This window comes from Physeter macrocephalus, chromosome 21, assembly GCF_002837175.3.
Source record: "Physeter macrocephalus isolate SW-GA chromosome 21, ASM283717v5, whole genome shotgun sequence".
Classification (NCBI taxonomy): Eukaryota; Metazoa; Chordata; class Mammalia; order Artiodactyla; family Physeteridae; genus Physeter; species Physeter macrocephalus.
The window spans coordinates 61,850,182-61,876,439 of NC_041234.1; the positions used below are offsets into that span (position 1 = coordinate 61,850,182).

At 33.7% G+C, this 26,258-nt stretch overlaps 1 protein-coding gene across 1 annotated transcript in view; it reads right to left on the reverse strand.

The window, feature by feature from the left end:
- CHM (CHM Rab escort protein) overlaps nucleotides 1-26,258 on the reverse strand; it is a 189,027-nt gene that overhangs the window by 156,971 nt on the left and 5,798 nt on the right. The window contains exon 2 of the mRNA XM_024129495.3: nucleotides 9,051-9,117. Within this exon, the coding sequence (XP_023985263.1) occupies nucleotides 9,051-9,117 (67 nt within the window). The remainder of the gene's footprint in view (nucleotides 1-9,050; nucleotides 9,118-26,258) is intronic.

Below are 26,258 nucleotides of genomic sequence, written 5' to 3' on the forward strand. Positions count from 1 at the left end.
GGGAGAGGCCACAACAGTGGAGAGGCCCACGTACCCAAAAAAAAAAAAAAAAAAAAAAAAAAAAAACCAGAAAACAAACCAGAGACAAAATAATTGTTTACTTCTCTTTATCACAATTACTAAATAATTATTAACTAGACACAGTTGCTAAATAGAAAACAAAAATTTCATTTGTCAGACCAAAGAGAAATCTAGCCCAGAAACTGATAGATATGTAATGGTGACATCAGTTCCTAACCCCACAAGATAATACTATTTAGATTAATATCCTTCTTTGGTCAAACTATTAAAGTATAACAACGTTTTCAACTTTTAGAAATAATAATATGGTTATTACATAAGACTAAAACATCAACAGCTTTATCTGTGACATTCATTTGGGTTGACATCATAAATCCACTAAATACTTAACAGAATCGGATGTAAAGACTTCAAATACTGAATACTCGTTTTTAAAAAAGACTCTAAGAAACCATGAATTTGGATTAATTCAGTGAGGTAACATCATCATTTTCAACTTATTTAGTTTATTTTCTCTTTGTCTGAAGCAGTTACAGTAGAAAGTAAAGACTTATAGGAAACAAAATAAAACTAAACAATGACACATATGATTAGAAGAAAAGACTGATTGAGGATGTGCAGATGAACAATTATTGGTAGAAGTAGATTCTGTTCAAGTATAAACTTTTGGTCCTGTTGCACCTCCCTTCAGCAACTTCAAGATTAAAGTAAATGCCGATCTCTACATTCTGAATTGCTAATTGCTTTTTGAAATCACAGCACCTATTCTAGAACTTTCACATGTCAACAGCTCATTAATATCTACTGTAAATGTAGTTCTCTAAAAAGAACCACAGATTTTACATTTATTTAGACAGATAACTGGCACACAAAAATAGAGCTCCTTCAATTACAATTTGGCAGAAGTTAACTTTAATTTAAAATCTGCCTGTGAAATTTATGACAACACAGCAATGAAATGACTATTTTAAATGAGATTAGCTGCTGTTGATAGTGATAATGCTTGGATAGTGCTTATAAATCAACAGAGGTTGTACTTAGGGTTTTATATTGAGTCATTTCAGAACCATCAACTATCATCACTTAAATGGTATACAAATGTAAACAGTGTCAGGAGGTTAAAGTACTAAGTTGATCTTCACAAAATCATGAATGTAATCCATCCACATAAAAAAACTCAAAGTACATTTTTGCCTGCTGTTATTCCTATAGCTTTTGTCTCAGTTAATATTTAATGTTTTAATGCAAGAAAGACTTTAACAAAGATTAGAAAAACAATACCACTCAACAGTTCATCAGGATGAAATAATCAGTTCAGGTCACTATTCTGCTGGCTAACTACATAAATCTTCCTGCAAAAAAAGAGAGACTTTTACCTAATTCCTTATCATAACACTTAAGTTTATTGAGGCACAGCAGTTAACAATCTCATTAAAGTCACTGACTTTGTGAATTTTTAAATTAGAGAAAAAGAAAAAGATCATACGGTGATTTTACAAATATACAAATGTGGTAAAAATTTGGGAAAATACCCTTTTTCCCCAAATATTAGAAATTTATAAATAAAAGCCATATGTATATGGATGTCCACATTATGCTTATGGAAACTGGAAACAGCCTCAAATACAGCAGTAGAGAATTGGTTAAATAAACTGCAGTGTGTTTGTATGAATAAAGTAATATATAGCTCACTACAATTAATTGGAAAATCACACTTTTGGCAAGTTAAAATGTTGTTTAAGTATAAAACAAAAAAAAAGTACATCTTCCCAGGAATGCAAGAATTTTTCAATATCTATAAATCAATCAATGTGATACACCAGATTAACAAATTGAAGAATAAAAACCATATGACCATCTCAATAGTTGCAGAAAAAAACTTCTGACAAAATTCAACATCCATGTATGATAAAAACTCTCCAGAAAGTTGGCACACAAGGAACATACCTCCATGAAATAAAGGCTATATATGACAAACCCACAGCTAAAATCCATACGCAATGGTGAAAAGCTGAAAGCACTTCCTCTAAGATCAGGAACAAGGCAAGGATGCCTACTCTCACCAATCTTATTCAACACAGTATTGGAAGTCCTAGCCACAGTAATCAGACAAGAAAAAGAAATAAAAGGAGCCCAAATTGGAAAAGAAATAAAACTGTCACTGTTTGCAGATGACATCTTACTATACATAGATAATCCTAAAGACACCACAAGAAAACTACTAGAGCTCATCAATGAATTCAGTAAAGTTGCAGAATACAAAATTAATGAACAGAAATCTGTTGTATTTCTATACACTAACAATGAACTATCAGAAAGAGAAAGTAAAAAAAAACCACCCCATTTACCATTGCATCAAAAAGAATAAAATACCTAGGAATAAACTTACCTAAGGAGGTAAAAGACCCATACTCAGAAAACTATAAGATACTGATGAAAGAAATTGAAGAGGATACAAACAGATGGAAAGATATACTGTGTTCTTGGATTGGAAGAATTAAAATTGTTAAAATGACCATACTACCCAAGGAAATCTAAAGATTCAATGCAATCTGTATCAGAATACCAATGGCATTTTCCACAGAACCTGAACAAATAATTCAAAAACTTTATGGAAACACAAAAGACCCCGAATAGCCAAAACAATCTTGAGTAAGAAGAACAGATCTAGAGGAATCATGCCCCCTGACTTCAGACTATAATACAAAGCTATAGTAATCAAAACAGTCTGGTACTGGCACAAAAACAGACACATAGATCAATGGAACAGAATAGAGAGCCCAGAAATAAAGCCATGTACTTACAGTCAATTAATCTACAACAAAGGAAGTAAGAATATACAATGGAGGAAAGACAGTCTCTTCAATAAATGGTGCTGGGAAAACCAGACAGCTACATGTAAAAGAATGAAATTAGAACATTCTCTAACACATGAAAAGATGCTCAACATCAATAATCATCAGGGAAATGCAAATCAAAACCACAATGAGATATCACCTCATACCTGTCAGTATGACTATCATCAAAAAGAACACAAATAACAAATGTTGGAGAGGATGTGGAGAAAAGGGAAGCCCAGTAGGAATGATACCTAGTATTCAGAACTTGGTTTCTAAATCCCATTCTCAAATACACGGAGAGAGGGCTCTTGGAAAAGTGGTTGATTTTAGGGCTAGAGCAGGGAAAACACAAGATGAGGTTGGAGCATCTTGCAGTGTCAGAAAGTAAGGAAGTGCTCAAACAAGGATAGGATATTTCACAAGGACACAGGAACCAACTGGAAGGAACTCACAATGACCAAAGCTGGAACAATTTGAACAACAAAATAAACAATGGTAGTATGAGATTATAACCCATAGTATAAAATAAATATCTATGAACCCACAGTGATACATATAATTTAATAAATAAATAAATGAGGAAGAAGAGACAGCTCTTATTTACAGAAGAATTGCAATAAATAAGTGAAGATGGGAAGAGGAAAATAGAAAATGACCATTAGGCAAACATTAGTGTACCTTGGGGGAGATAATTTGAGACTATTAACAACTAAATACAAAGTGGGATCCTGGACCAGAACCTGAAACAGAAATATAACATTATTGAAAAAAATCAGTGAAATTCAAATTAGGTCTACAGTTTAGTAGTTAGTATTCCACTAATATTAATTTCTAAGTTTTGATAATGGTACTACGGCTACATAAGATGTTAGCATTAGGAGAAGCTGAATAAAGTATATACAGAACTTCTCTGTACTAATTTTTCAACTTTACCACAAATCTAAAATTTGTTCAGAAAATCTTAATATTTAAATGCATTTAATACATTATAATGTTTATAAAATTTACACACCAGGCAGATGCTCCACTGTTTATCCTTTGGCTTCATATGCCACAACCACCCCAAGCACCAAAACACCACTACAGTTTGAGATGCATGATTCTAATCTATTCAACAGTAGAACTTAATTGAGAAATAAGCAAAAATACAAGGTAATGATTTTCTACTGTGTCTACAAATTAGAATTAGTTAGAATAATTCAACTAATTGGTTTTTAATAAATATATACAGGTACATCAACAACAAAGACAGTGTGGTATATTTCAAAGAATGTTGGAATAGGAATAAGATCTGAGTTTTTCCTCAGTCATCTGCTTGTTTGACTAAGGGCAAACCTCAACTTTCTCATCAACAGATAACTCCCTTCCAAACTACCATGAGTCTACCATCTGTAGATGAGCAAGGACCAATGTTGCACTGAGCATATATGAGGCAATTCTAAATTCCCATCACTAGAACAGTGGCTTGGCATATATAATATTTATCAAATATTTATTTAGGGACTGCTGTATTCCAGACCTCTCAGGCACTGGGGATATAAAGATGACTAAGACATGATCCCTAATCTCTAAGAGTCTAATAGAGCCAAGAGATCTATAAACAATAATAATACTGTGTGAAAAATATTATAAGAACGTACAGAATACTTGAAAGTACAGGCAAATAGAAAAAGTAATACTACTTGGATTATCAAGGAAGACATCACTAGAAAGTGGTATATTAGCTATGTCCTAAAGAAGGAGTACTCTATTCACATAGAAGAGGGACCAGCGTGAAAAAAAGGCATAAAGATGTGAGAGAATACTGTATACTTAGAGAGAGTGCATGATGGGATACTGTTGAAGCAGGCTGTAGGCAGAAGGGGAAATTTCTATGAGAATTTACAACTGCAAACTTGAACCACAGGTGATTATGGTGTTCTAATACATACTACTCACGTAAACCAAGAACCCTCAAGCCTAGAAATTAACATACAAATTGTTTTGAGCCAGTGTAGTAGATGATGGCTCCCCAAAGTTGTCGATGTCCTAATCCCCAGAAGTTGTGAATAAGTTATCTTATATGGCAAAACGGACTTTGCTAACATGCATAAATAAAGTATCCTGAGATGGGAGGAATATCCTACAGTATCCTGGTAGGCCCCAATGTAAACACAAGGTTCCTTATGAGGAAGGCAAGAAGGTCAAGGGCAGAAAAACAAGGTAGCATGATAGAGGGAGAAGTGAGGCTCTTGAAGATGGAAGAAGGGGCCATGAGCCAAGGAATGAGGAGGTCTCTAGAAGCTGAAAAAGATAAGGAAACAGATGCTCTCCTGAATCCTCCAAAAGGAATGTAGCACTGCCTGCCTACAACTTGATTTCAGACCCATAAGATTCATTTCATACTTCTGACCTGCAGAACTGTGAAAGAATAAATTTCTGTTGTGTTAAGCTACTACATTTGTGGTAATTTGTTACAGCAGCAATAGGAAACGAATATGGTCAGTAATAGCACTGGCTGACCAGGCAAAAGTAAATGCAAAACCACTTAGTACGAACATACCCCCTCAAACAGGTCACACAGCTTTCCCACAGATAAAGCCCCACTAAAGAAAAACTGGAAATTTTAGGGAAAGGAAATAAGAAAAAGTACTGACCCTGAAGATGCAGAGAAAATGACAAACAGCAGTATTAAACCTCAAAGAACTTCACATAAAATACTTCACACGTTTTTTTAAAAAATGAATTGAAACACAAAGAAAGAACACGATGGCTTTAAAAAATAACCCAACAGGACTTCTGGAAATGAAAGTCATTGAAGAAAATGATAGCTAAGATAAATAGAAAATTAGACTCATCTAAAGACAGAATTAATGAACTAGAGGTCTGCAAACATTTTCTATAAAGGGCCAGATAGTAAATTTTTAGGCTTTGCAGACCACACAGCTTTTGCTGCAGCTACTTAACTCTTTGACTTTGTAGTGTGAAAGCAGCCATAGTCAATATGTAAACATGTATATCTATAAGTATGTAATAAGCATGGTTGTGTTACAATATGACTTTATTTAAAAAAAAACAAGTGGCTGACCTGTGGGCCATAGTTGCTAACCCCAGAAAAAGAAGATAAAGCTGAGGAAACTACTCAGAATGCTGTATCAAAAGGTAAAAAGATGAAAAATACGAAGGTGACATTAAAAGGCATAAAGGATAGAATGAAAAGGTGCAATTTATAAGAGAATTTCCAAAAGAAAGAACAGAGATGTTTGAAGAAACAGTTGAGGGTTTTCCCACCAACAAAAGGCATAAATCATCTGATTTCAAGAAACAAAACAATTTCTGAACAGTATAAATAGAAATAAAATCCACACCTTGACAGATAAGAAGAAGACTATATAAAGACAAACAGAAGAATATCAAAGCAATCAGAAAATAAAAAAGAGAATTCACCTACCAAAGAACGACATTTCTCAATAACAACAAACAACAGTATTGTTAGAGTAATATAAGTTAACATTTACTAAGGGCTTACTATGTTTCAGGCACTGTTATAAATCCATTACATTGATTATCTTATTTAATCCAATAAACAATCTTATAAATTACTATTATAATGCACTTTATATAAAGAAACTGAGTTACAGAAAGATCAACTAACTTGTCAAAGGTTACACACCTAATAAGTGAAGAAACCAGGACTTAAACCCAGGTATTCTAGCTTAAAAGCCCATACAAAACTTCCCAGTTGGAGCCAAAGCTTGGGAAGTTGGTTGAAATGTAAAAGGTACCATTGCTATGGAAAGTAGTAAGGCAGTTCCTCAAAAAATTAAAAATAGAATTACTATATCAATTCTGGGTATATATCCAAAAGAATTGAAAGCAGGATCTTGAAGATATATTTGCACATCCATGTTCATAGCAGCATTATTCACTATAGTCAAGAGGTGGAAGTGAGTCAAATGTTTATAAACAGATGAATATAGTATATACATATAATGGAATATTATTCAGCCTTAAAAAGGAAGGAAATTCTGACACGATACAAAATGGATGAGCCTTGAGGACATTATACTGACTGAAATAAGCCAATCACAAAAAGACAAATAACGTATGATTCCAATTATATGAGGTATCTAGAGAAGTAAAATTCATGGAGACAGAAAGTAGAATGGTAGTTGCCAGGGGCTGGGGGGAAGTGGAATGGAGAGTTATTGTTTAATGGGCATAGAGTTCAGGTTTGTAATATCAAAAGTCCTGGAGATCTGCTACACAACAATATGAATATACTTAACACTACTCAACTGTATACACTTAGAAATAGTTAAGATGGCAAATTTTATGTAATGCGTTCTTTTTACCACAATTTAAATGTTATTAGAAAAAAAAGATATACTCCAATAAAGATGTTAAAAAAAAAAGAAAGCATGGTAAGGTATGTCTGTGGAACAGAGACATACGGTACTATTGTAGATGTAAAGCAGAAATGAAAGGGCTAGGGAAGATTGAATCTAACTACGAAGAACCATAAATGCTAAAATGAACAAAAATGAGAACATATTTAAACCTGGCTCAGAGCAGGAAAACATTCTATAAATCAATACCTAGATGTATCTAAATTCTCAAAAGTTACCAAGCCTGAGGCTCTAAAATAGAAGAAAAAAGTTTTGTCACTTTGAAATACTATGTATTAAGGTATAAGTTCTTAACATTATCAAGTCTTTCTAATTGATTCATTGTTTATTGAAATTAGACTTCGTTTCTTATATTCCTAATCAAAATTTACTTTGTAATATCAGTAAACCCTATGTGATTTATAAAATATTCTTCTTTGTGTGAAGATCTCAGGTTTTAGAATAAGAAAACACAAACTAAATTTGCATTTAAACTTAGACATGCACTAGCTGGGTAAAGTTAGAAAAATTACTTAACCTCTCTATGCCTCACATCCCACCCCCATTTGCTCAATTGGGATAACACCACCCTCCTCACTCAGCTGTGATGAGAGTTAAATTATATAACATGTGTAAAGAAACTGATATGGGAAGTAGCTTACAGTGCGAGCACAACAAATAACTTTGGGAAATTTAAGATTTTATTTTCAATTTTAGGTTAATTAACATTATCAGAAATAAATTTGAATTTACATTCTTATTAAGCCTTTTTAAAGCACACTGGCCCAGTACCTCAGCTTTCAAGGCAGCAAATTTTTCAGCATGTGAATCCATATGTCAAAAAGACTGAAATAAGACATTAACACAGCAGTTACACATATGATAGTGAAAGAGAATTCCAAGAGCAGGACTTGAGAACAGAAACAAATTTAATTTAGAAATTTCATCCAATAACTAAGGAGTTAATATGCTTTGAAAATAAATTTAGAAAGGGTAAATGAACTAATACCACTTTTGGATTCCTACATATTTACAATGGGATAATATATGAGAAGGCACTGTGAACTATAACAAATCTTGTTATTCTTAGTATTCTGACATTCTGAAAAACTTGCAGTTACTATCAAACAGAAAATATAAAGTCATTATTTCTTGTTTCCTTTCTACTCCTATTTAATGAACAATTAAAGGGCCAAAATACAATGGTCAAAAGCACTAAATAGATAGGCAAAAAGTTAAGGGTTTGTTTCAGGAGGAAGCAGGAAGGGAAAGATTTATGCTTTATCTTAAACTTGAATTTTCCATTAACTTACTTTTTATCATCACATTTAAGGGAAAAGGGGGAAAACAAAATTCTAGATATTCTAGATTTTTCTAATAGCTTAAATTTTGATGAATTTTAAGAAAACCACATATTCTTATCAGCTGATTTTTTCATCAAATGCAAAGCCTAAAATACAACAGCATATACAGGTTTTACACACCCACACATGTATATAATTAAAAGGTCAGGTGTGAGGTTTCCAAGCCTCTTGGAGAATTATCATTTAAAAAAACAAAATAACTCGTGAAAAATAAAATTATGGTACATTTGGTTTATCCTCAAAGGAAAGAGAACACTATTTCACAGAGTATAATAGTAAAACCCATACATTATATATTTCACATGTTTTTGGTGAAAATTAAACAATTCCAATAATTTTCCTAACTTAAAAAGTTTATATAGGACGTATATATATACACACACACGTGTGTATATTTAAATTTTAATTTTGTATAGAGGTATTTAGGAAGTATCAAATGCTACCATTGATAAACTTACGAATCAACATGCAGAACCCTCTGGCCACTTCTTGAACATGCAGCCGCAATGATGGATTCAGGCAAACCTATAAAAACATACACCTATATCATTTAGAATGTAGAAATATATATATATATATATATATATATATAAAACACAAAAAATGTTCATTCCGTCACTGTATAGAAGAGTTTAACAAAAGAGGCTCATTCTTGTATTCAAAATTATAGTTTGTATTATTATGCTGTTGAATGATGTTTCTTAAACGTATACTACTAATACTGAAAATTTTATCATGTGGAAGAGAGGTTTTTAAAAATCAAGTACTTAAATTCTTTTTATCTGCCAATTACCATAAATGAGCAACTGTCAAAATATTGTTCATATAGCACTTTGTTATTTAGAAACTATGTTCACACACTAGCTCATCTGATTCTCCCAAATGCACTGAGAGAGAAGGATCTGCATACACATTTTAGAGATTAAGAAGAAACTAGGGTGCAAATTGGTTAACTTGCTGCCCAATGCTTTTAAAAAGAAAAAAAGTTCTAGAGCTGAAATTTTAACCCAAATCTTAACTCCAAGCCACAGTGCCTCTTTGGGGGAATGGCATACATTTTTCAGTTTAAGAAATAGGCAAACTAATTTAAAAAGAGGCCATTTACATGATATATTATTTTACTTCTGGTTAATACAGCAGTTTGATAAGAATATTACTGTTTGGGAATTAAATTAAGCGACACCATAAAGTTTGTTATCATAAAAGGAAATGTATATATTACTACTACCAGTACCAAAAAAATTTACCAAAGATAACAATTTTATAATAAAAAATTCAGATGTTCAGCTACATCAGCTAGTTAATACTCTATGTTGTAAATTCAAGACTGTTCCATAACTTTTTATCATAAGAGCTACCATTTCAACAGAGGCTATTAAATCTTTTATATCAGTCCGATGAACAAAGCATGTTTTGAAAGTTTAGTGCTGCTACTGTTTCACTACAATGAGATATCCCGGTCCTCTTGGATTTTTACCTAGTAGCAAAGAAATAGCATTCTTTTGGCAAGGGTTTAATCTACACACTAAGCATCAAGGATTTCAAGAAAAGAGAATGATTATCTCCTTTATGTAAAAAGCAATATGCATATGGAAGCAACTGATGTAGTCAATCTCTAGTTAAAACCACATTAAACAAAAGATCCAGCTGCATTCATGGAAGAACTAGAGTTTTCCAGTGGTGAACACTTTGTGGGTATAAAATGTTTGGTTCAAAAAAGAAGTTCTGACCAAATGTACTGAATATAGCCATTAAATATCAATTACTGGAAATAAGCCATCATAAAGTTGCAACCTTAACTTTGGATATAATACACAGGAAAGAAGTGAGTTTGTGGTGTAGGAGGAAATAGAAGGAAGAAAGGAAAATTCTAAATAGTTAAGCATACTTAGTTCTTCAAACGGTTAAAACTGTATTGTTCTAATGTCTTTTATCTTAAGACTATCTGAACTTTTTATATCTAAAAAATAACTTTCCTTATTAATGAAATGCAGTCACTATGGTAAAAGCTGCTAAGTGGCTTAAAAAGGACAATAGCAAAGAAATATTCAGGAAGCCGAATTAGTAGTATGCTTACGTGTGTAATAATGACAGCATTAATAATACACCACCAAACATCAGCACAGGGCTTTATGATTCACAATGCATTTTCATATACATCATCTCATTTATTCCTCATTATAACCCTGAGAAGCAGTCAGTATTATCCATGTGAAAAAAAATGGGATGAGAAATGTTAAATAACTTGCCAAAGATCAAGTAATTCAGTAATTCGGCATCACAAATTCAAATTACCATGGTAAATTCACTCTCTTCCAACTTGGACAAGAGTCTGAGAATGAGGATGTAAGGGCAGGATAGCAACGTAATGAAATGGGCACGGTCCCAGTCAGACAGAGCTAAGTTTGAATCTTAGTTTTGCTGCTTAACTAGCTATGAGACCTCAGGCAAGTCACTTGACTTCTCTTAGCTTTTGTTTCTTCATCCATCAATGGGAATACCACCATCTACCTCGTAGAGTTGTTCAGTTGTTAGCAGAGGGTACTTGCTCTATAAAGAATACCTACTTTTATTTTCTTCAGAAAGATATTTTAGAAGCACATTTTCACCTAAACACTACTCCAAACATACACCCATTTTTACCAGATGCCAACTCCAATGGCAAACAATAATAAAATTACCCTCCTCTATTTTGATCAAATTAGCTGTTACTTTGGATAGGCAAATAGGCACGTGGTTATTCCCACGGTTGCGATCAACACTGTCAGGCGTCATGTCTCTGCTGACAAAGCAAAGCCAAGGACAGATTTCAATACTGAACGTGATTTAAGTTCAAATTACATAAAACCAAAATGATTATCATTTGTGTTTTCCCTTAATATTTCCATCCAGATATCCCCTCAAGTTCGTGAAACTGATAGGCTATTTGTGTTAAATGGTAAGGGCCTATTATCTTCATGCTTTTTTTTTTAATTGAATAAATTTTAGTAAATGTACAGTCATGCAACTACCACCACAATCACGTTTTAGAACACTTCCATCACCACCAAATTTTCCTCAAGCCCCTTTGTGATTAATCCTCATCCCTACCTCATGCCCCAGGAAACCAGTTTTGCCTTTTCTAGAATTTCATGTAAATGGAATCATACAGAACAGTATATATAATTTTTTTTCTGGATTTTTTTTACTTAATATGATACTTTTGAGATTCATCCATGTTGTTGTATCAGCACTCCATTCTTTCTAGCTGTTACTAATCCATTGTATATCATCATTTTCTTTTTTTATCTGTACATCAGTTGATGGGCATTTGGATTGTTTCCAGTTTGGGACTATGATGAAATAATACTATGTACATTCATGTATAAGTCTTCCAGTGGACATATGTTTTCATTTCTCTCAGATAAATACCTAAGAGTGGAATTGCTAGGTCATATGGTAAGTGTATTTTAACATTTTAAGAAACTTCATTTATTGAAATGGCTATATAGTTTTGCATTCCCACCAGCACTGTATGAGATTTCCAGTTGCTCCACACTGTCACCGATTCTTATTTTTAGTCTTTTAAATCTTACCAACTCTAGTGTGGGTACAGTGACATCTCATTGTGGTTTTAAGTTGCATTTCGTTGAGACTCTTTTCATGTGCTTTTTGACCATCCATATAGTTTCCTTTGTGCGGTATCTATTCAAGTATTTTTCTCATTTTATTATTGGATTGCTTTCTTATAATTGAGTTGTAAGAGAATTTTATATTGTCTGGATACAAGTCCTTTTTCAAATATATGCCTTATAGGTATTTTCTCTTTATCAATGGCTTACCTTTTCATTTCTTGTGTTTTTGATAAGCTAATGTTTTAATCTTTATGAAGTCCAACTTACTAATTTTTATTTTATGATTCATGCTTTTTGTATTCTATGTAAGAAACTTTTACTTTATTCAAAGTCACAAAGATTTTCTCCTAAATTCTTCTAGAAGATTTATGGTGCTAGCTCTTAGATTTAGGCCAATGATCTAGGGTTTTTTTTGTTTGTTTGTTTTATGTTTTTTTATTGGGGTACAGTTGTTTTACAATGTTGTGTTAGTTTCTACTGTACAGCGAAGTGGAGTTCCCTGTGCTATACAGCAGGTTCTCATTAGTTATCTATTTTATACATATTAGTGTATATAGGTCAATCCCAATCTCCCACTTCATCCCACCCCCACCCTTTCCCCCTTTGGTGTCCATATGCCAATGATCTGTTTTGACTTAAATTTTGTGTATGTTATGAGGAAAAGGTTTATGTACCTCTCTTAATGTCAATATCCAATTATTCCAGCATGATTTATTGAAGACTATGTCCTACCTTGGTAACTTTATCAAAACTCAATTGACCATGTCAGTATGGGTCTGTTTCTGGACTCTCTGTTGCATTAATCCATGTGTCTATCCTTATGCCACTACCACACTGTCTTGATTATTGTACATTTTATGGTTAAGTCCTAAAATCAGGTAGAATAAGTCCTCCAACTTCATTCTTTTTAAATATTGTCTTGGCCATTCTAGATCCTTTGAAGTGCTGCATTTTCAATATGCTTTAATGTTATATAATGCTACACAGTTTTATAGACAAAGAAGCCACAGACACATAGAGGTCTGGACAATTTGTCTGACTTTACAAGGTTGGGTTTCCTGTCTCTTTGTGGCCACAACTCACTTTCCTACTGGAATGTCAGCTTCACGAGAGCAGGGACTGTGTATATTTTATTCACCACTGAATCCCCAGTAAAGCAGCGCTTGTGGTAGGTTTTCAACAAATATGTGTTGAACAGAAGATATCTTCATGCTTAGAATGATTAGAACGATAGACTAATAATACAGTTAATAATGTCTTCCTGGCCAGGATTTCATATTTCTTCCCACCCATTCAATAAACACCGAGTTCCCTGAACAGAGGAGGCACATAGTAGACTCTCTATAAATACCTGTTTAAGGAAAGAAAAGAAGAAAGACATACAATAATGGGGAAAGGGAAGAGAGAGAGAGGGATAGAACACACTGTGATAGGTAGTGAGGGAAAAAAAAAGATAAAGGCAATGCCTAGCCTAAGAGCTCAGAGTCTAAAGAATAAGAATTTAAAGGGACTGAAATAATAAAGGTAATTAAAACTGTTAGAGGAACACAAAGGAAAGAAACATTCCCTCTGTAGAGGGGAGTCATGGAAAGCTCCAAGGAGCAGGCGACACTAACCAGCTGGGTCTTTCAGATCTGTAATAACACAACTGAAAAGTGTAGAAGGAAAAAGCTGAAGGCAAAAGGAAAGTGGAAGGGAATATTCTTGGCAAAAGGTGAAGGAAGAGAGTACCAAAAAGTGATGCCCAAAAGAGTGGTTGGAGCCAAACTGTGGAGTCTGAATTTGAACCTGTAAGCAACAGGGAGTCTAAGATTTTAGCCATAAGAACAAGATCTAATCAGTGTTTCAGAAAAATAACTCTAGGCACAGCACGGAGCTTTAGGTTTCACTTTTTTTTTAATTCTTATTTAGGAAAAGTTAACATAATTAAACTTTTTGGTCTTACTTATAATTTAGCAAAATAAGTAAAACAACTAACTGCTTGTTTTTTTTAAATTAATATTTATAAGCTCAATTTTAATAGCTTTTAAACCCTTGAATAATTTCAAAATAAAGCCTTTTTTTAAACACTTGGCACCATAAAAAGTGAACTACTTAGCTTCTGAATCATTACTCAAATTCACACAACATCCTTGTGAGGCATTTATATGGAACATATATAGGCATATTACAATGAATTATACAGTCTCTCCCACAAGAAAAAGCCAGACATGAGTTAGAAACAAATAATCAGGATTAAGTCACACAGCATTACACTGGAAACACACTGTAAAAAATTTGAGTACAAATATACAAGTACAATGTTTTCAACTGTAATATAGGGCTAATAATATATCTCATAGGGATATAGGGAGGAATAGGTTAAAAAATGATATAAAACACCTTACACAGTGTCTCCTAGCATGTCGCTGACATTCAATAAATATTGGTTCTCTTCCCTTCTCTTCCTACCCCTTCAATAACAAATCTGAAGTTACCTGAAGTTATACTTAAGTTATTTGAAGGGAAAAAAACTACCATTTGTTTACTATTGACTTAAGTTATCCTCAAAGATCTAACAACTTAAAATCGTTTTTTGAAAAGAAGTCCAATAGCCTTTGCTACACGCACACTATAGGGCTTTTCCAGATGTATGCTATAGAAGTTCATCAAATACTTAATATCATTTAAACATTTCACATCATTAAATATGATCATTAAATTCATTAGTGAGGCTGTTTCAAAGAACTCTGCCAAAGGATTGTAGGAAAAATGCATAAATCTGATGCAAGATCATCAACTTTTACTGGCAAGTCATTTTTGTCAAACACAGATAAATACTAGATATTACATTAGCATTTCATAGCAGCTTGTAACAGGGGAAACTGAGGTTTGTTACATTACGTCCTTCTCAGTTGAGGTTCTGTTATAAAGTTGGCAACTAGAAAAAATATATTAGAAGCTTATAGAATGTTTGTTATATGATCATATAACAAACACATAATCCCAGCTCTATGATTTTCCAAAACTTGTCTAGATAAAATAAAGATGTTTCACTATCAAACGAAGCTAAGTTAAAGTCAAGCCCAAAAAGGTATGAAATTAGCGTTTTCAAGAATCTTATCTAAAATATTTTATAGGAACAAAACCATTATTTATTCATTTTTCAAAATCCCCTTTTAATCCAAATCCTAATGTTGCACCTCATCACTTACAACTACAATATTTAGGTTAGCACTCTATGATATATATATATATCTTAAAATTGTATTAGTATCTGGAATTGATTTTTCCTAACACTATACTTACATAAGATAAACATTAAATAAAGTACTTACACCACTCCCAGCATATCAAACAATAAATAATAGATTCCCCTGACAGGACTTTGATGACCTGGCAAAGCCTGAGTGCTTTCAGTCCAAATCATATGAAACCATAAATCACTCTTTATTTTATAGAACATTTCAAAATGGATTCCTGCTGTCTACCTTGAAAGTCATTTCATGTATTATATATAACTAGTGAAGACCAGAATGGAAAGAAAATTACATAGAACTAGAAAATTTACTGCGACTTTTTATAAAGAATAACTTCCTTTTTTTAGGAATAAAGTAGAATTACTGGCAAGGAAAAACTTGTGAGTATAAGAAGCTTTTAGAGAGCCACATCCTTTACTACTTAAACAACCCTATGTACAGACTTTCTGTACCATCGTAAACAAAGCATAAACAACATTAAGTACAGAACTGACTAGATTGAGCAATGCAAAGGTAAAACGACCCACTTAACTCATGTCACAGCTGCTCAAAAAAAGTGACATCACAAAATTAGACAGAAATTAAATTTCAATCCAGGTTTAAGTAGTTTTGTTCATTCCTATTAAATTATAAGTTAAAAGGTTTATATCTTATATTTACTTTTGAGTGGTTACCTTAAAAAGAAAAAAACAGTTAAGTAGCTTAGGGAAATTCCAAGAAGTATAGATAAAAATACTGTTTTTAAATTGACAATTATTGTAATTCACTTTGACCCACACGAAATATCAAACATACTAATAAATGTAGTAATTTAATATCTATGGACTTCTTCCTCATGGGAGAAAATACTGTTATTAATATCTATGTAATTTTTAGAACTTTGGATAAATATACTATCCATTAAAATATTAACTCACAAAATTTATGTTAATTTTTAAAAATTCAATATAGTGTGAACTTTTAGGAATGTCTAATAAGAACACTGTTTCAATACTAGGAAAATTGGATTCTTGTTTTCAGGTTTATACTAAATAGCTGAAAAGTCACTTAACCTCTCTGGAATTCAGCTTCCTTATAAATATCCTTATAGATAAAATGAAGAGCTTGAAATAAGTGACCCATAAGGTTTACTGCAAGTTCTCAAAGGTAAATGTTAGTGACAGATCAACAACTTGGACTCTGTTCTTGTGCAAATGACTTGAACTTAAAAATAAAAACAGGATAAGATGGCATTAGCAGCAAAGTTGCTGAATCTCTCCCTGAGACCCCCATAAAAACAGACAGTGCAACCAGGATACCGAAATCATACTCCCAGGGACAACATCTACAACAAAGCTAGATCACAAAATATCGTGATGAACTCCAAAATACAAGTGGGTCATTACAAACCTTCAACAGCTATAAGACCAACGTGATATCAGAGACTGTGCAAGAGGAAATGAAGGGAAGACAAAGAAATTTGTGACAGCGCTGAGAGCCAGAGAACCCCAAAATTGCTATCAGGCACTCACTGGAAGCTTGCAAGGTCATTGTGAAAATAGCAGCAGAAAGTGGGAGGGGACTTCACAGGCTCCAACCTGTGGATGAGTGCAAAGGAACCCCTGGGAGTGCTAGAGTGGTGAGGGAGTGGGAATGGAGTTGGGCCCTATGAACTTAGGAAAATGAAAAACTGTCCTTCTAGATAAATCCCTGCACAGAGGAGTAACTCTTGGGAATATAATCCAAATTCAGCAGAACAGGGAAAATAGGTGCAAAGGGTAGAGAAGGTCCATACAAAACTGGGGGAGGGTGACACAGCTATCACATCTCAGGCTATTTTTTGGACTACTTAGTGAAAATACAGGAGAGCTCTAGAGCAGTTAAGTTAGAAAAGCTATCCTGATCCACACTCCCTACTAAAAACACAAGGAAAACTTTTTTCACTTAAAAATGAGCAAAACAAAAGGATCTCTGTTGAATCCCATTCAATGTACAGTAAAAAATATATATATATACATAGCGAGAGAGAATAGAAGTGAAATAACAGCCTAACAGACAATGAAAGCATCCCAGAAAGACATGCTTGCAAATTAGATGAAAACTATAACCTAACTATGGTACTATAAGCTAAAAGAAATTAAGAAAATAATAGACACTCTGAAAGAACAACATAAATCAGAATTAGAAAAACTTAAAAAGTGTGGTGATTAGATAATAGGAATATTTGAAAAAATAATGAAATGACTCAAGAAGAAATGAAAGAAAAATCATTTCAGAAATAAAAACTAAGCTAAAAGGAGTACTAGAGCAAAGAAATACAATGGATAAATGCCTTAGGAAGAACTGAAAATGCAAACAAGGGCATAAAGCTACTGTAGTTATGTTTAAAAAGGAGAGCCCTTGTCCTTTACATATATATTGAAATCTTTACAGACGGAATGATATAATATATGGGATCTGCATTAAAATAATCCAGGATTGGATCGTGAAATGAGAAGGTGGAGGGTACAGAAGAAAAGAGGCCATAAATTGATAACTGTTGAAACTGGGAGATTGGTACATGGGGAGTTATTTTATTCTATTTTTTTATGTTTGAAACTGGCCATAATAAAAAGTTTAAAAAATAAAATTTACAGAGCTAATGAAAGGCTGGGTCTACCAAATAAAATAATCCCTTGGAAAGCAGATATTTAGTATTTTGCTTTTTATCTAAACCGAGAAAACTGTATCAACTCAAATCTCTTAATGAAAGTTTTACTAAGTAATGTAAATATTTGCCAAAGACCTATTCCATGCCAGGAAATAAAATAAGCAGATTCCACTACAATTAATTTTTACTTAATTTTCTTAATACTAATATTTCTGTTGTATCAATTTAAGTGACCAAAATGATCTTTTCACAGCAAAGGATATCCCAGTTGCGCTCTCTTCAAACTTAATAACAAATAACATTTAACTTGTGATGAGGAAAATAAGGTTTATTTAACAATATTTAAAGTGTAATGAGGAAAATAAAGTTTCTTTGTTCAGAACATATTTTACTTACGTGCCACAGAAGAAAAATGACCTTTACTGTATTATTTATAAAGCTATGAGACTAAAATAGATGATGAGAGAGACTGTGCTCATTCCAAGAATGTTACAAAATCACACAACAAATAACCTTCCTTCCTTGTATGAAATCCTATGATGAAATCCATTTTTTAAAAAGTAGAGAAAAAAACCCTTATGAGCCTTATAAACTAAATTTGAAAGGGCCTATGAATTTATTACTATATAACATTCCTTAAGGTAAAACACTTCATATTAAGTTTTAAATGTAGTCTCATTATGTATCTAAGAGAAAACTGGCTACAGTATCATTGAGAAAACATTGAGGATAATTATTTTATCCTGCTTATTAAAAAGCTGAACAGTGATTACACTGAGTTTATTAAAATAAAACAAAGGATAAAATTTTATCTAATGACAATTACAATTTTATTACAATTTTATTGCATTAAGAATTTCTTAAATGCCGTAACAAGAGGGATAAACCAAAATCAATGTAAAAGGTTTATGAATCACTTGTCAGTGATTTTACACTTAAAAATGCATATTAAAAATACTTAAAAAGCGGCAGGACAGTTACTTTTCTTTTTCATTTCCTCTCTTACACTGTAAATATGATACAATGCTAAAGAAAATATTTTAATCACCCATAAACCAACCCCTAACAAATTTTTTTTTCGTTTTTCCTTTACTTTCTATTCTTTGTCCACAGGTACACATCAGGCAGTAGAAGATGGGGAAACTGAAAACAGGGGTTAAGTACTTTACCCAAAGTCATATACCCAGTAAATGGCAAAGTTAATACTGGAATCTATCTAGTCTGGCTTCAGGACATCTAAATCTCTTTGTCCATCCCCATCAAGCAACCTTAGAATTAATTCAGTTTCCCAAACGACTTCAGTCTTGGAAATGGGTACTCTAATTGGTAGATAACAGTAATACTAGAAAGGTATGTTCCCTTTTGTAAATTAAGAAATTGGCATTCAGTGGCAGCTATTAAATGTAGAAGGAATCAAAGACCTAGAAGAAAACATCATTTTGCAAGTCCTAATGAAAATGCTTATTCATATAAAGACTACCTATTGATGTTAAAACAATGCTGTGAATAGTTGGTATCAAATTGAATGTTTGCATAGTGCCAAAAGCAATATACAGATTATTTTCAATACACGGGAATAATACATCCATACAATGGAGGCATCATATTGTCATCATCCTAATCCTGGGTCAATCTTAGCAACACTCATAGTGGATCAGCCAGATATTTTGTCTTCTGGTATGATCCAACATGACATCCATATCACCAAAAATGTTCTAGCCAAAAACATTAACCTTGAATCCACCAAGCCTTTACATATAACTTTCAGTTTACAGGAAAAAGACAGTTTAGAGGAACAAGGTAAATGATACGACAAGGAAGAAAGCAGCCAAATCTAAAAGGTAAGGATCACTGGCCTAGTCTCTCTGTGACATCTCAGTCGTCACTTAAAAAAACAAACAAAAAAACCAAGCTAGAATAAAACAGACTTACAGGATATAACAACCAGAAGCAATGCATGAACTGGACACAAGTTTGTACATATCAGGTGTAAAGGGTATTTTGGGGTGGGAGAATGTAGAAAGTTAAACATGGTCTGTGTGCTACATGGGATAAAACTACTGGAATGGAAAGAAAGGTGAGAATGATTGACTGAAAAAGTTGCAGAACGATGTGTACCTAACGATCTTATTTTGTCGTGAATGTGTGTTTATGACATTATACATTTCCTGAGGGAGGCAGGGGCCTTGAAAAGCTGAAAACCAAAGGGGAAATAAATACAATTATTTTGGTGAATATGCATAACCTACTGAAGTTGAAGATTTGCAAGCCTAGAATACTATATAATAGCAGTGTGTGAGTGTGAGTGTGTGTGTGTATGTGGGAGTATGCAGGGGAAATACAGCTATATGTATCTGTACTGATGAATCTCACAAGCATACCACTGACCAAGGAAAGCAAGTCACAGAAAGAATACATAGAGTAGAATTCCGAAAGTCAGACAAGGGTCAAAAACAGGAAAAACTAACAACATACGGTTTGGTGATATACACGTGATAAAAAACACTTTAAAAAAACAAGAGGACAATTAAAGCAGTTTACCATAATGGTTACAGCTGTGGGAAAGGAAGGGGAGATGGATGGTGGTGCACCCAGGGAGCTCCTAAGGTACTGGTAATATTCTGGTAGTGTTCTTTTTCTTTAGGTGGGTCATACATACATGCCACTCACTTTGTTATTGTTCACTGAAAGAAAGAAATAAAAAATATGTATACACACACATAGATTTCATTTGTATGTATGATATTTTGTAATAAAAAATATCCTAGGCCACACTGTAAAACTGCCTACTCCATCAGTCCACCAGACTCCTTTGAGACATTGGGGCTCTTCGATATACAACATTATTTCCAAACTTTACTATGATAAGCAGCTTTAAAATAGATGTTGTCACCCTTGTAGCTTTTTACCTCTATTGAATGATTTTTCTCACAATAAATTCTCAGATCTGGAGTTACTGAGTCTAAGAGAATGAACATATTGACAATTCTTAGTACGAACTGTTACTTTGCCAAAGTGTCCCAATTTATAATACCATTAGCATTTCAACTGAATACAACTTCATCAACAATTAGTGATTACTCCTTTAATTTAATGTTTTTAATTATCAGGTTATTTTGCATTTGACTATCAATCAGAAAAAAATATTTTCCCTGCAGTTTGTTGACTATTTGTAACCTCTCTTGTCTGTTTACACTCTCTGCCCATTTACCTGTAGAGATCTTGACATTTTTCATATAAATTTGAAGGTATTATTTGTATGTAATTTGTCCTTTGTTATGAGTTGCAAGTACTCCTACTCTGTTTTCCTTTTTCTTTTAGTTTGCTATTTTTCAGAGTAGATGCTATAATTTTTTATATATTCAAATATTGTCTTGTGCTTCTGGAGATTTCAAAGAGGGAAAGTTATCATTCCTCTACAGATCAGATGACCCAGTCTATTCCCACTTTATAGTTCCGACTACACTCAAAGAGACACCCAGATTACTGGCAGAAAGTCCAAAAACTAATCATATAATTAAAAAAATAAAGGAAGTATTTCAATTCAGTGGAGAAAGAATAGATCAATGGTGTTAGAATAACCAGCTAATGATTTAGAAGGAAAAAACCCTCATATTCTACAACAAAGTAAATTTCAGGTGAATTAAAAATTTAAATGTAAAAAATAAAATATTAAAAAAGAAACTAAGAGTCAATATTTACTTAATCTTGGAGGGGAAGGCTTTCTTTTTGTTTGTTTGTTTTTTTGTTTTGTTTTGTTTTGTGGTACGTGGGCCTCTCACTGTCGTGGCCTCTCCCGTTGTGAAGCACAGGCTCCAGACGCGCAGGCTCAGCGGCCATGGCTCACGGGCCCAGCCGCTCCGCGGCATGTGGGATCTTCCCAGACCGGGGCACAAACCCCTGTCCCCTGCATCGGCAGGCGGACTCTCAACCACTGCGCCACCAGGGAAGCCCGGTAAGGCTTTCTATGCATATCTCCAAAGGCAGTAACCATAAAAGAAAAAAAAAACATTTGATAGATTTCACTATGTGAAAATTATAAAGTTTCATACATGAGAAACCAGCATAAAAAGAGAAGGCAAATTTACAAAATACATGACAAAGATTTAAAGTCTTTAGTATATAAAGAATGATTACATGTTGAAAAGAAAAAAATGGCACAATAGAAACATGGGTAAGGGCAATTTACAAAAGAAACATAATTGAGCAATATACCTAATAAATTAGTCAACCTCACTTATGATCTGAAAATGTAAATGCAAACAAGGAAATATTTTTTTGGCTATGATGTTGACAGTAATTAAGAATAAGACATTCATAGACAATGTTGAAAGACTATGGGAAAATAAGCATTCTCATACTCCGCTGGTGAGATTAGACTGGCAAACTTTCCTTAAGGCAATTCATCAATACAAATCAAAAGCTTTACGTAACCACCCTCTAAAATTCAATTTAACAGTTACAGTTCTAGGTATTTATCCTAAGGAAATAATTAAATACGTACAAAAGATTTAGGCACAACATGTTTATCACAGCCTTAGTTTATGAAAGTGAAAAACTGAAAACCTTAAATGTCCAACAAAAGTTGCTAATTTAAATAAATGACAGGACATTTATAGAAAATAATATTTACTAAGCATCTACTTAATATGACATTTAATAAACTTTTGGAAATGACATAATCATAAAGGTAAAGAACAGATTAGGGGTTGCCAGGGTTTAGGGATGTAGGTAGGAGGGAGGTGTCCATGGCTATAAAAAGGTATCATGAGAGAGTATGATGAAACTGTTTTGTATCTGGATGTGACACCAATCTTCACGTGATAAAACTGTACAGAACTAAACACACACAAGTACATGTAAAACTGGTGACATCTTGGTTTCCCTGGTGGCACAGTGGTTGAGAGTCTGCCTGCCGATGCAGGGGATACGGGTTCGTGCCCCGGTCCGGGAAGATCCCACATGCCGCAGAGCGGCTGGGCCCGTGAGCCATGGCCGCTGAGCCTGCGCATCCGGAGCCTGTGCTCCACAACGGGAGAGGCCACGACAGTGAGAGGCTCGCATACCACAAAAAAAAAACAAAATAAAAACAAAAAAAAACAAAAAAAACTGGTGACATCTGAATAAGGTCACTGGGTAAGGTCAATTACCTGGTTATGCTACATGTAGTTATGCAAGATCTTACTTACCACTGGGGGAAGCTGGGTGAACATATACAGGATCTTCCTATATTATTTCTTACAACTGCATGTGAGTCGAATTATCTCCGAATGAAAAGTTTTAAAAAAAGACACTGAGGAAGAAGATGTGATTAGCATGGAATGATGTTCATAACATACTGTGAAGCGAAAAACAGAATAGCATACACATCTATACACACAGGTCTGGAAGTATATTCGTTAAAGTGTTAGTTATTAATATTATTTGTTAATGACATGGCCCTTGGAGGGAAAAGATCCACATCTACTCTGTCAATTAAGATGCATCCATTGCAAGTGCTGACAATTGTTGACAATTATAGGAACCAAAAGAAGAGTCAATTAAAAAAAGTTTCATAAACAGAACAATGAGTCTCATACTTGATCTTGAAAATTCAATTTATAAGTGCATAAAACTAAACAAAAATTTTTTTAAAAAGACAAAACGGCAAACCCTCGCACATGCACAAATAGCCTATAGCTCATTTTTAACAATGGTTTTATTTCTGTGGGAAATTATGTATCTTGTAATCAATGAATAATTCCTAGGGAAACAGATTATCACTTGAAATATGACTGTATTTTCTGATCCCATTTCTAGCCATTACTTTAGTGGCTGATTCTGTTTTTTCAGTTTTAAGGGATAAACACAACCAAGTCATTCAGTTCACCTTCATCAAAAGGTTTGCGAGTTGACCACAGATGTCATGATGCTGTCAATAATGAGTTAACACCACAAGGCTTTGCTGGCATCAGGATTTTAATGTCAACAATGGTAAGTAACTCCCCAAAATGAAGCAACTGTCAACTGCTAAGCTAGAACACAATAATCTAATCTTGAGAGTATAAGGTATTTTTTCACATGGAAGAATCCAACCAGCTCAATCTAATACCTAGCCAGAGCAACTCCAGTCTTAACAGTTTGACCTCGATCAAACTTAACTAAGCCTTAGGTTCCACATTTGTAAAATGGAGATAACAATAAGCATCTAACACAGACAAGGTTACCGTGAGAATCAGATGAGATAATGCATTTTAAGGGCTTAGCATTGGATTCAGCATAATAAATGCCAGAAATAATTGCATATATTTGTTTAACAGTGTGTTATACATACTAAATTTAATTCTATGTCCTCTATTTGGCCTAGATAGCTCATGCCAAAGTAACACAGAAAACTAAGGATTAGAACACAACTCAGCATCCTCCTAATATGCCTGATATCTGTATGTAAAACCTTCTTTCTCTGTACTTTAGCTTGTGCACACTTTTCCATAATTATTTTAAATGCATATACAGAAAAGCAGTTTAACAAATGTGCAAATTCAGATCACAGATACATGATCCAAAACAGTTCAAAGCAATACAAAATGACTAAAACTGCCATTAACCAAAAGCCATTGTAACTCAACATCAACACTAGGCTGGACAAAAAAGATATGTATGAACACTACTCAGGAGAAAAAGTAGATGTTGGTATTTTTGTAAATGTGATATAAACCAAATCAGTCAAGCAGTATGACATTACCCACTTAAACTCCTGGTAAAATCTAATATAAGATCAAACACTCATGTGAAGCACCACCCTGGCGAAAAGCTGCACCTGGTCTCATCACCTATTTTCAAACTATTTTTTAAATAGTCCCATTATGATAACATGATAGCTCTCACACTCATACTTGGAGAAATCAGTATCCGTGATAAATTATCATCTCTTTTTACACCGCCCTTTAATACGATTATTAGAAAAGCCAAAAATAATAAATTAATCTTTCAAAGTATCCCTATTTTGTTGGTCACAACTAAACATCCCCCAAATGTTTCCAATCTCTCTAGCATATATACATGTGTATATATTGACATATATGTGTATATATATGTAGTTTTGTAATATACATATTAATATAAACTGGGAACTGATGATTTTTAGACTATTTTACTTTTTAAACCATTTACATACATAGCAGGCACAGCCTAACTTTTCAGTGGAAAGACTGTACTGAAACTGAATAGCAGATGATTTAGCATGAGTAACAGGTCAATTACATGGAATTATAATTGTTTCTGTGCATTGGGATTTTATGTGAAACATGAGAATGTGATGGTGAGCAGCCGTGTTTGATTTTAATTGCTGTAGCTTTAGTTCTCCAAAACATCATGAGGATTCTGGAGAAAATGAGAAAATGGCGTGACGCATGCGAGATGAAAATGATGCTGCGGAGAGAACTCTGGTAACAGATGCGGCTCTCTCTGAGGGACTGGCTCAAACTTATGATTTACAGGGAAGTGTAAGCCTCTCCAGAGAGTCTTCTCCAGAGTTATATAACTCCCTTTACTTTTCTAGGTATTGAGAGCAGAAAAGGCATACTTTTCCATCAATAAATGCCTGAAGAATTGCAAAGCATTTTTCAGAACAGCAAAACCTGTAAGCTCTCTTTAGCTCCTTCAGCATTCTTACACTGACAAGGAAGAGTTTCACACTATGCCTCAAACAAGATAAATCTGTTCAAAACCTTCACACTATGCCTCAAACAAGACAAATCTGTTCAAAACAAATGACAAATAAGCAAGCTGGTGAACAAAACAGAGTAAAAGAAAAAAAAAAAGGAAAGAAAACCGTCAGTTAAGAAGTCTGATAGAAATAGTGGTAACAGACACACAAAGGTCTTTCCCACCAAATGGGAAGAGGAGGAAGATGACTCAGACATCTGAATCTTTCCACTGCTCTCCATGAACACTATGAGCCTTTCCTTGGAAGCATTCACGTAACAGGAGTGGTGATAAAAGCACCTCAGTATGGCATTATGGGCTATAAAAATCCACTACGTTTTCTGAGCACTTACTAAGCATTTTACAGAATTATTCCATTGAATGCTCAACACAGCTCTGTGAGATTTATTCTCTTTTAGAGATGAGAAAATTGAAACTTAGACATTAAGGAACATGTGTGAGGTGGTACAAGAGGCATAGCTGATTCAAACACAGTCT